This window comes from Neltuma alba, unplaced genomic scaffold (genome assembly GCF_004799145.2).
Source record: "Neltuma alba isolate B1F8T4 unplaced genomic scaffold, ASM479914v2 tig00011733_pilon, whole genome shotgun sequence".
In the NCBI taxonomy this organism is placed as follows: Eukaryota; Viridiplantae; Streptophyta; class Magnoliopsida; order Fabales; family Fabaceae; genus Neltuma; species Neltuma alba.
This window is the reverse complement of record NW_021636361.1, coordinates 1-12,029: the sequence shown is the minus strand read 5'-3', so window position 1 is coordinate 12,029 and position 12,029 is coordinate 1. Positions and strand designations below refer to the sequence as shown.

Genomic DNA, 12,029 nt, shown 5'->3' with positions numbered 1-12,029 from the left:
TTCAAACACTACCCTAAATTTTCGTTAATTGTTTTCTCATTTTCCTTAATGAATTGCCCGCGCGATCCTGAAGTGTGAGGTGACAAATGTTATCTTTGTCCCAAAAAAATTACTATGAGAAATTTATATTATTTTATGAATAATTTAGATTATTTTTTGCGTGAAATTTAAGTTACATTTAGTCAACATAAATAATACTCCTCCTATTCTTAATATAAGACTCAATTCTTGAGTTGGTTTTGGTTTAAATATAAGACCATTTATCATATTTATCAATTTTCTCTAAATTACCCCTATGGATACTCCCTCAACTATAATCAAATAGAAGAGAAAGATGAGTATTAAGAAAAGATGATTATGGTGTTTTAGAAAAAATGTTTCACTTTTCTTATAATTAACTAACTTATCTAACTTCCTTAATATAATCAAATTAGTTAAATAGGTTTTATATTAAGGACCGGACGAGTAATTTAGATGGAATAATATTTGTTTCGATTTGAAAGTTCAACGCGCCGCTTCCCTCGCGTCGGGTGCATCAAAACCGGAAACGGGAAACTGGAAAGTTTTGGGCTGCGAGGGGGGAGAGAGAGAGACCGCGCGCCATGTAGTGGGCCCCAATACAAAAATTACGAGTACTATACGAGTAGTTATAAACATAAATAGTAGTATGATTTTTTTTGCCGACAAATATAAATGGTATTATTAAACAAAGGCTAAAATATATTTTTTAATTTTTAAATTTATACAATATTTTAATTTAATCACTTAATTTTAAAAAGTATATTTTTATACTTTTTAAATTGTTAAAAAAGTAATGATACTAAAATCATGATATTAATAAAATATTTTAAATGTTAACATGTCAAATTTAATTTTCAAATCAACCTGTTATAAAGAATTATCATTTAAAATTAATAATTTTAAAATTAAATGACTAACAATATATTTTTTAAAATTAAAATATTATAACAAGTATATACGACACCCCCTTAACTTTTATTTTTGGGTCAAAATCAGCCACTTAACTTCAGTTCTTAAGAAACAGGGGATTCATCACTCCACAAAGACACGATTAAAATCTAATCAGGTATAGGCAAGCTTTAATGAAAACTCTAGGCCTAACACAAATGTACGTGAATTGTGATCTATCTTATGATCACATAATGGAGACATCTATGATAAATTTTGGGATCTTTATTTTATTTTTGTGTGGGCATCTTCCGTCAACAACAGCACAAGGGAATATGAAAAATAGCAAAAATAAAGAATAGACTGGTTCTAACTATTCTTATTCTACTTCTGCGTAAAAGGGTTGAAAATTAAAGTCCAATTTGAATATTTAATTGTATCTCGTTCTTATATTTTGACAAATACAAAATTAATATCAATGACAATATGAATGGTTTGTAGCGATAGCGCCTTGCTTGTACTTTTCTTTAAATTTTGGTGAGAGTAATTTGTCAGACTTTTTCAAGCATGCGGTACTTATATGCAAACTTTGAATACAATAGACATTTATAATTGGATTAAGGGGCAAATTTACCTCTAAAGTATTCTACAAGAGCACCAAACACCATAAACTTTTCTTAAGTATAAAAGTATATGTAAAGTTTTTAAAATGGTACAAAAATATCACAGCTGTTAAGTCAACTAACATTGACCATTTAACAAACATGTCAAAAGAAAACAGTACAAACATACACATGAGATTTCTGAAATGGTGTAAAAATATTATAAAGTTTCCAATGACCATGGCATTTTGGCATTATTTTCAAAATTTTATATGTATTTTTACGTCATTTTCTTCTTGACTTATATATTTGCTAAACAGGCAACGTCAACGACCATGGCATTTTTGCATCATTTTAGAAGCTTTAACTATATTTTGCACCCGAAAAAGTTTATGAAGTTAGATGGTCATAGCAAAATACTTCATGGATTGATTTGTATTTTAACCCTTATAATTCTTTACAGGAGCATAGGAGCAATACTGTAATGTACGGGTTATTGTTCGAAACTTTCACATTGAACGGGTCGTTATTTGTAATATTCACAATAGCAGGATATTGTATTCTAGTGAGGACAGTATGATCTGTAATTTTTTCATGTGACCCGGCAGTCGGGTATATTTTTATTTTTCGAACGAGGAGGAGGTTTTGTACTTTTTTGATGATTAGAGCTCCATACAACTATCTGTTCGTTCAAAATTACATGCAAAGGAACTATTTTGTGTAAAATTATAATACACAGGCTAATTGTTTGAAAACTAAAAAAATGCCGTGCTTGTGAGAAAACTAAATATAATTACCCTAACCATGTCAAGAAAAAAAGTTACACATAATTACTATAGTCACATGAAAATAAAGAATAGAGTACGTCTGATACTCTAATCTTATTTTTCTGATGCATTCAACACGTTAGTTTTTTTTTTTATATAATAATGCATTCAATACCCTGATTTTATTTTCCTGATGTATCAAGCACCCCAATGTGATTTTTTAGTTACATCGATCAAACACGTTAAACATTAGGATGTTGCATGTACTAAAAATAAGATTATGGTACTAAATATATTTGAGAAATAAGATTATGGTATTGGATGCATCTTTACCTTAAAAATAATATATAAATTTATATATTTTCTTAAGATTTAATTACAAAGTGTGCTCGTCTAACTATAGTTTAAATTGCGATGAGAAATAAGCGAGGAGTGAGTGAAATATTTGGTGCAGGTGAATCATTATTGTGATGAGTATGAATGAGAACCAATGAAATGTTTTGTACAGATTATTGGTTATTGCAGTGTACACCGAATGAGAACTAAAATAATGTTTGATACAGCCTCCTTGTGATACCGGGGAATGTATTTACAAATTGCCACACTTAGATCCCATTTGCTACGAAAATTTGAAAATAAAGAATTAGGAATGTGATTGTAATTAAGAAAATTATTCAAAATTTTTTTAGCATGATAATTACTTGTTACTATTTGTGATTAGGTAAACCCATTGAGGAGATTAAAGAATACCACCTTCCCCTATAGTATTATCCATTCTAATATATGAATTTGTCTAATCCTATATAACAAGAAATCTTATGCTAAACATTCTTTCACTAGGTTTTTTTAATCCCAATCATAATCTCTATTTCTTATTTTGAATCCTTTGTACTAATGGGATCTTAGTATTAGTATAACTGAGGTTTCATCTCTCCATGATTCCTCCAAAATAGCGTTGTTTCAGCTCCTCATGTGAGAAATCTCGCGTCCTGTGACGACAACCTCTTTTATTCACCCTCTTATCTCCCAACCAGATCAGGTTTAATATTCATTATTATTCTCCTTTTTTTTTTTCTCACGCTATATGAGCTTAATTATTGTTGTTATTACAGGAGGTTTCTTCTTCAACATTAACGGTGACGAAATGAGAAGTTCAGGCACGTTCATTGGATGACTAGCTTGTGTGGTTCAAAGAGGTCTCGAGACTAAGCGTTATGTTGATAGTAGTTCACTGACTAATGTAAACATTGGTTTTCTCTTATCATGTTTGTGATTTCATTAGCCAGCCTGGATTTTTTTTGCAAGCAGTGCTTCGAGTTGAATCCCTGCCAAATCGTCTTTCTCTCGCCTTTGTTCTTTTAGCAAACGTCCCTCACACAACTCATTATTCCCCTCTTAAAGCAGAGCACATCTTTCCTGCAATCTTACTTGGATCATGCTTCCCTTTTGTTTCTTTCTTTTTCTCTCTCTCCTGATTCAACTTCTTTACTCTCAACCTGGTTATACTATGTTCGATGTTTAATATGAGAGTTGGTTGACTAATTTGAATAGATTAAAAAAACTAGTTAAGTTAGTTATTTGTAATAAATGATATTGTTTTTTATGAAATATCTTTGTTAATCAAATGTATTAGTTATAACTACTATTATTACAATGACCATTTTAGGAAAAAAAAAAGATAAATATAAGAGATAAAATAAATTATGGTCTTATATTTGGGATCAAAATAAAAATCAAATGAATTCTTATATCAAGAACCGAAGGTAGTATTTACCATGAAATATGTCACTCAATGTGGGTGGTTGATCCAATGCCTTGATTCAAGAGGCCATTGGTAATTTGGTACACCAACATCCTATAATAATGCTAGAGGAGAATTACAATGATATTTCAAGAAATAAAATAATTACAAAACAAGTTAGAGAAGTTATTGTTTTTTTATTATAAAACTTGTTATTACAGACTGTTTAGACTGTCATTAAAATTTTTTAGTATTTTTTTTTCTGGAACCTCATTGTAATTCTCTCTAATACCAATAATTGAAGTCATAAAGCTCAAAGAAAATAACAAGAGTATGGGAAAATTGCAAAGAAAGATTGCTGAAATAGAACAATTGCATACAAGACCTAATTCACAAAATTATTGTCAAAACCCAAATTGTTGTTAGCAAAACTCATACTCTTCCAGTCTTTAATATAAGACTTAATTATTGAGTTGATTTTCCTAATTAAAACCCATTTGTCATATTTATCAATTTTGTTAAATTACTCGTATGGATCTTCCTCAACCATAATCAAGTAAAAGAAAAAAAATGATATTAAAAAAGATAATTATGGTATTTTAAAAAAAATATTTCATATTTCTTATAATTAACTAACTTTATTAATCAAATTAAATTAATTAAATAGACCTTATATTAAGGATCGGAAGAGTACTAATGCTGTCATGGGTTCTTATTTGTATTTTTTTTATTTTGGTGGTCTTTTTTTGTGATTGTTTCCCAAGAGTATTGAGTTTATCATTTGATGAAATGAGATGATGTCATCTTGAGCAAAAAAGGCAACGGATAAAAAAAGTCGTGGAGACAAGTCGAGCCCAATAATTAAGGCCGTATAAACTTGCACAAAATAATTTTGAAACTTGTTGTATATCATAACACTAAAAAGATATTATCAACCACCTATCATTTTGCATTCACCCCTCACCAAAATAATTGATGAATTTTGTTCCTGAAAAAATTTGATAAATGGGGTCTCTAGACTAGTCCACATTATGACGAGTTTCTTGATTTAAAAAAAAATAATTATTTATAAATAAAATATTCAAATTAATTCAGCTAAACTTGACCATTTCTGCTTACATCATACGTGGCAAATTATAAATGTAAATGAGTTCAAACAAAATAATTAGTTACTCATTTTTTATCCCCTCAGTCCACTTCTATTACTATTATTTTTGTTGTTGTTTTGTTTATGGGGACCAGTTTTCTGCAAATTAATGAATTATTGAAATGAAATTTATGAGGGTAAAATGAAATGAAATGAAATTCAAGCGTTTGGGCCCTAGTGTTGGTCTTAGATTTCTTCGAACTGACGTGATCGCTCGGAAGCGTCAATCCGAAACGTTGATAACATCCTGCTTCAGAATTTTCCGTGGACGTGCAAGAGCCGTTTCCCCCCCTCATTTTCCCCGGGAAACATGAAATTACCAATTCAGGCCTCCCCTAACCCTGAAATACCAATCCTTTTTTTGTTTTTTGTTCGGTGACAGGAAATACCAATCCTTTGCTATAATTCGTTTTTCGATATTTTCTCTCCATTCCTTCCTTCCTTTCCACCCAGTCAGTCCCTAGGCTAGTGTCGTTCTCTCTCTCTCTTCCCCCCGACCTCCCCTTTCTCTCGCATGCGCCTCTCCTTGCCTTCCTAACCTGAAACTCAAAGGCCTTGCGAACCGCAATGCTAATATATTGATTAAATTTACACTAGTTGCAGCTTGAACCGTTTAATTTTCCTACTCAGACTGCATCAAGTGTTCATTTGGAACATTTGGTTCCTTGAATTTCTAGTTCTCTCGAAATCTATCATGCGCAAAAGTTTATTTCCGGGAACCCCTCGATAATCTGGAAGGGTTTTTCAGTTACTATGCTGGGTATACCATCTTGCTTTTATTTCAAAGCGTGGATTCGGATGTGATTATGAATTTGTTTCTATATTTGGACTGTGGAATTTTATGGGAGACGGTGGACAAACCCACTACGACGCTGTGCGGGAATTTTGAATCTTTTATGATTTCTGGTGCAGTGTAATTATTTTGTTTCATTTTCCATGGAATCCATGCCCGATGTATTGTACATAAGCTCCGATGAAGAACTTGGTTTGGAGGAGGGACTCAAAGGCGTCGACTATGATTGGATTAAGGAGTTTCTGGGCATGTCTGACAAAGAATCGGACGATTCCGACGATGTTATCGTAGTCCATGAGCAAAAACCCGAACCGAAGTCAAAGTCTTCGAGGCCGGTAGCGAAAGAGTCAGATGATGATTGCGTAGTTCTGGATGGCGATCCTGAGAACGAAATCTCATCCGTGAACAAGTCGGCAACTGAATCGGACGAGTTGATCGTCGTGGGCGAGAAGGGTCAGGTATGTCTTAAGATATATTGTAGCGTTGGTCTTGAGAATTTCATTACGAGGCGTTCTTTTTAATATTTTTGGCCATCTAGACCTTTCTGTTGTGCGCGGGAGAAGAGAATTTATTGTCGATCCTTACGCCTTATCTCTACCTGGCATAAAAGGAATAAGATTCATGAACCGAGTTCCTTCCTTGTTGTGCATTGTGCAAATAAAGTAGCTTTAGGGAGCATTAGTGCTTAATAGATGTTGGAGACAGAGAACGATGTCCTAACCTGTTGTTTTACCAGGTTGTGGTAGTTACTCTTAACTCTTGTAAACGTTGGTTGAAGACATCATGATATTTGAATTTTATAGGAAACAACAGACCCAATAAAACAAAGCTGAACTGGTTTTTGTGGTATGGCTATTTTGAATGGCGAAGCATGGGTTATTTAATAATTATATTTCACGGCAAGATATTATTTGTCATCTATATAGTTTGATACTTCTACGTCTTTCTTTTGCGTTTAACTTCACACGGGTTATTTTAAAAGCCTTCCTTATTTATATTTGGCAGCATCATCATTTTTAGGAATGCTGAAGAATTGATCTTTCTCTTCAACTGCAGCCTGTTGCGTGTTTTCTTTGGGTTAAAATTTTATTATATGTAGTAGCATTTTTTCTTCATTTAATTGTTGTCCAGCTTTGGGCCGCTACAGTAGTGGAAACTAGATTGGGGACTTGCATTTTACGATGAGTTTGAAGTAAGCCACACTGTTTACACCCTACAAATAGTACGGCTTTATATAGAATTTATATTATATATAGAATAGATATATAGATGCTGGTCAGCTTTGGCCCAACAACGTAGTGGAAGTAGCTTTTCTTTCTGATTGAATGTGGCTGCATTAGAAAAGCAGTTTGTGGTTCATGGTTCTCGGGGGAGAACTTTCTCTTTGCCAACCCATCGTATCATCCATAAGTTCAAACCTCAATATTTGAATGATTTAATGGTGCGGCATGGCAAGGTTTAGCCTCGTGGCAAATTCTTGCAGGACATGAAATTGCCACATGGAGAAATTGAGGAGGCTGAAGGAAGTTTGTGATGGAACAAGAGTTTGACCCTGGGATAGCCATCTTGGATTCTGCATTTGGGGAAAAATAAGAAAGAACTTTTTGCAGGACTGATTCAAAGATTGATAATAGGATCATTGATCCTAATCTAAAAGGTATGGGTATGGGTATATGTGTGTTTACTCAGTCCCAGTATAGAGAGGAGATCGTAACCCTGGCAGATTGTATTGTTTAATGTCCAAATGTAGCTTCATGATTATTTAGCGCACCTACCACCTTCCCCCAAAGACACTTCTCATATGCTAAGAATACAAATCTTTGATGAATATAGGTCTTTAGGAGTTTGATTGATTTCTGCGTAATCTGTTTTCATATGCTTTCAGATGTTTTTTTGGGTGCATTTATTTGTTCATTCCTGAGTCACATACTTTTTCTTTGCTGAGCGTGGAAGTATACCTGATCTGTAAGTTTATGATTTTTTATCTCCTCTTGTTTTTCCTTGAAGATTGCATGTAGGGACTATCCTCATCCTCGCCATCACTGTGCTACATTTCCGTTCTCTTCCACCCCCCATGAGAGTCACTGCGAAAAGGTATAGATCACATTATGTGAATTTAGCACATATGCTTTAACTGTCTGAGCATCATATTTTTTCTATGCTATTATCCTTCTGTCACTCTGATTTCTATCCCTGATAACATGCAGTGCCACTGTTACGTCTGTGATTTGCCAGCCCCTTGTCCAAAGTGGGGTACCGGCATTTCCAGTACTGATCATTGTCATGCAACTGAAAAGGTTGAGATGTGGAAAATTCAGAGGAAAATTTCAAGCTGAAGAAGAGTGCTCCCTTACCAGCTTCAACTATTTATGGTAATTCACTCCCTTTGGACCATTCCCAGCAAAACCAAGTTCTGCCACTTGGCATTAGTCAATTGTCCACAAATTCCATTTCACAGATTCAGGCATCCCGATTGACCACAACACATACTATCCCACAAAATAATGACCATTGGTCTCCTATAATCCATGCTTGCTCCTCCTCACTGAATTCTACCATTCAGAATCAGGTCTCGAGGGCAAATACCATCCCTATGTGCCCCTCAACAACTAACTTTACGGTTCCAAATGGCATCAACCATGGTAGATGTCAGGAGTCAGCATCTACTTTCATCAGGAACAGATCCCCGACTTCCTTTGTTCCTAGGCCTGGGCTGGGTGTACGTAATAATGCATTCCAAAGGGATCGGCGGCGAGGTTTGAGTAACTTACGCCCTCAGTATTCTCGTTTTATAATCTCTAATGGGCTAGGTAATGCCGGGGGAACCCTGACTGTGAACCATTCTGCTCATGATTCATCTGGCTATAGCAATCATGTCAATCCTGCAGTACGGGGTAGCAAATATTATGATTCTCCAGGCTTATCAAATGACAGAACTCACAATAGGTGGAATAATGGTTGGCTCCCTGCAAACTTGTCTTCATGCCCTCATATAAGCTCTGCAAGGCCCAGCTTAAACTTCAATGGTGAAAATACCGTAGCTTCTGAAATCCAAGCATACACTCAGCCATCCCGTTTGGAAAATAGCCAGAGTTTTTATCAATCTTGTGTTCAAGGTAATGATGCTCTTTTCAAAGGGTGTGGCTTGCCTGAGTAGCAATCTGCATGGGAATGGGCATCAAATTGGGAGCCAAATTGAAAATGCCAGTGTTGATGTCTCTCAATGGGGAAAGGTGAATCAAGATTCCTGTCAACAAGAACTTCTTGATAATCGTGGGGAAACTGCGACAAAGGCTGTTCATTCATTTGTTGACTTGGTGTGGAATGAGAATTCCAGCCAAAACGTTGAACCTCAGATTGAAAGTTCTCAGCCACCAATCCCAGGGGCTACTAACCAACCTCCCGACACGAACGATCCTGGTCTGCTGTTTGCTGGAAGCGCCCACCTTGCTGATTTTGAGGACTGGCTCATGGAAAAAGATAATGCTCTGCCTTCTGAGCTGAATATTTTATCCCCCGATCCTATTTTCTGTGATTTTGACGCGTCCTGGAATGGTCTGGCCATGCATAACTGAGAAACAACATTTCAAAACTCCGTGGTCTGAGATGATGTCCTAATTGTACAGTTCTTACATTTCAACCATGCTAGGCTTTGATCCCCGTTGTTAGGTTGGATGTAAACATGCTAGCATAACCTATTCTAGTTTTTACTTTCAGCTTGGTGCATGGATTTACTGGTGTAATGCTTGAATTCAGAAAATGTAACCTTAGGAATCTCGTTTAAATTAATATGCTATATTACATGAATCATCAGTATGTTTATGCAGGTTTTAGGAAGTTGTATTTTATTTTGTCAATTATGGCTTATCAGTTATCTCAAACTACATGAAAATGCGAAGGCTCGCTCAGGGAAGGGACGGTACTAAACCGCCTTTCATTTGTACACCTTGTTGTGCATGTGAATTACCATTTTTCTTTTTAATTTTTCAAACAATCAAATGGTACAGGATTGTAAATCTGTGAATGACTTATCGTTATTCATTATTCTTGTCTCTCATCATGAAACAGAATTCTAAAAAAGATTAGACTGATTTTTTTCACTTCAATAATTCTTTCTGTTATCCGCACGTGCGATGGATGGATGGATGGATCATGGGCTTTTAAACATTTTTGGGCCACGCAAATGAAACAGGTCTGAAAGCAAAATGGGTGTAACGCCGTTGCCTTTTAGGTGATAAATGAATGGGTCTCATCTATAGGTTGGTTTCAATTTTCATGGAAAAAAGCGGAGAGAAAAGAAAATGACAAGGAAAAAAAAACCCCGGGGGGGATGAGAGAAAATTAGGAAGAAGATGCTGTCATCCCTCGTGTTTGGATGGATATGAAAAAATAGAGAAACAAAATAAATAAATATAAAATGACTCAAATATCCTTCTATGTAAAAATATATGATATACCATGTTTAAAATTAAATTAAACATCGTAATGAAAAAATCATAATAAAAGAAAATAAATATATTATCTAATATTTTGAATAAATGCTAAAAGTAAGAAGATTAAAGTGAGACACCCCACACCGTAAAGAGAAAGTATCCAACTATATCATTCATTCATCCCTGAGTAATAAAGTTAGATAAAGCAGAGATCAGTTCAATTGACAACGTCCAGGAAGTCGATTTGGTGAAAAGTTAAAAATATCATCACTGGTTCAAAGAAAAATATGAAAATTTATAATCGGTGACTTCGTTTCATTTGATGATCAAAACATCAATTTTATATCCATGAGTTCATTTTGCAACCAAATATAATAGTTTACGAAAAAATCAAGAATGAAGAGGATGCGCAACGGTAGAACACGTAAAATATAATAGTTTTCTTTGATTGTTTTTTCAAGTAAAACTATATAAATCACAATTGAATTGAAATTAATATTATTTATAAAAATCTATACTCGTATTTTTAATAAATACACCTAATGCAATGATTAATATATATATAGACTATATGATTTAATGGCATAAACTCATTAAAAAATTAGGACCTCGCACGTTTGAACAGCTTGTAACATGCCTGCTATTTAAAAATGATTAAGGGTTATATTAATAGTGCTATTCTATTCCTCATAATGGGTTCTGATATTACTGCGGTCAGCAAACGGAGATAAGCGTGGGTGGTGATGCTACAGCAATTGCATGATGTGGTGGGGAGATTCTCAAATAAAAAAAGAAGAAAAAGACCAGTAGATATATAATACTCCTCCGGTCCTAATTATAAGACCCAATTGACTTATTTGAGGAGATTAAGGAAGTAAGTTAAGTTGGTTATTTATAATAAATAAATGTTGTCATTCCTAAAAATATCCTTCTAATTAAGTATATTGGCTAAACTATCATTATTAAAGGATTATCTTGGAAAAAAATGCATAATATAAGAAACAAATGGATTGGGTCTTATAATTAGGACCAAATAAAAAGTCAAATTGGATCTTATAATAAGTATCGGAGGAGTAACATATATGAACATATATTCCAAGCCTTCCTTATCGTCTTCTAACTCTGCAGAAGATTCCTTCTTTAATCTCCAAATATCTCACAGTCACCGGCTGGCAATTAAAGCACCATACTTTTGATTTCATCGGCTTCTCTCTCTCTCTCTCTCTCTCTCTCTCTCACCCTACTCCTCCCCATTATATTCCATGGCTTCAGATTCCAATTCAAACTTAAAATCATCGTCGAAAGAAATCCTCCTCAGGCACGCCTTGCCACTCTTAATGTCACCTGCTGGCCCAAGTATGCTCCTTGTTCTCAATCCCTCTCTCTCTCTCTCTCTCTCTCTCTCTCTCTGCAAATCCATGTATCTGGGTTTAAGTTCTTCATCTCTGATGTTTGTGTTTTTTGCTTCTATTTTCCTGGGATGTGATGGGTTTTGTTTTGTGGGTTACAAAAAGAAGATGGGTTGTTCGCCAGGAAGTACCAGTTGAAGTTTGATGCAGAAGAGACGTGTTATCTGCTGAAAGGGAAGGTGAAGGCGTACCCAAAAGGCTCTCGAGTTTGTGGAGTTCGGCGCCGGA

At 34.6% G+C, this 12,029-nt stretch overlaps 1 protein-coding gene across 1 annotated transcript; it reads left to right on the top strand.

Annotated features, from left to right (window-relative positions):
- The first annotated feature begins 6,078 nt into the window (after window positions 1-6,078).
- LOC114717341 (uncharacterized) lies at window positions 6,079-9,775 on the top strand. The gene is made up of 3 exons (XM_028902458.1): window positions 6,079-6,417; window positions 7,967-8,053; window positions 8,167-9,775. Exons 1-3 carry the CDS (start codon window positions 6,103-6,105, stop codon window positions 8,293-8,295), a joined length of 531 nt encoding a protein of 176 aa, XP_028758291.1. The 5' UTR covers window positions 6,079-6,102; the 3' UTR covers window positions 8,296-9,775.
- Window positions 9,776-12,029: the final 2,254 nt, after the last annotated feature.

Excerpts from the sequence above, each read along its gene's own strand:
- LOC114717341 (XM_028902458.1), top strand. The coding sequence starts at position 6,103 with ATGGAATCCATGCCCGATGTATTGTACATAAGCTCCGATGAAGAACTT. Across the intron at positions 6,418-7,966 it reads TCGTGGGCGAGAAGGGTCAG|ATTGCATGTAGGGACTATCC; the intron begins GTATGTCTTAAG and ends TTTTCCTTGAAG. Across the intron at positions 8,054-8,166 it reads ATGAGAGTCACTGCGAAAAG|TGCCACTGTTACGTCTGTGA; the intron begins GTATAGATCACA and ends GATAACATGCAG.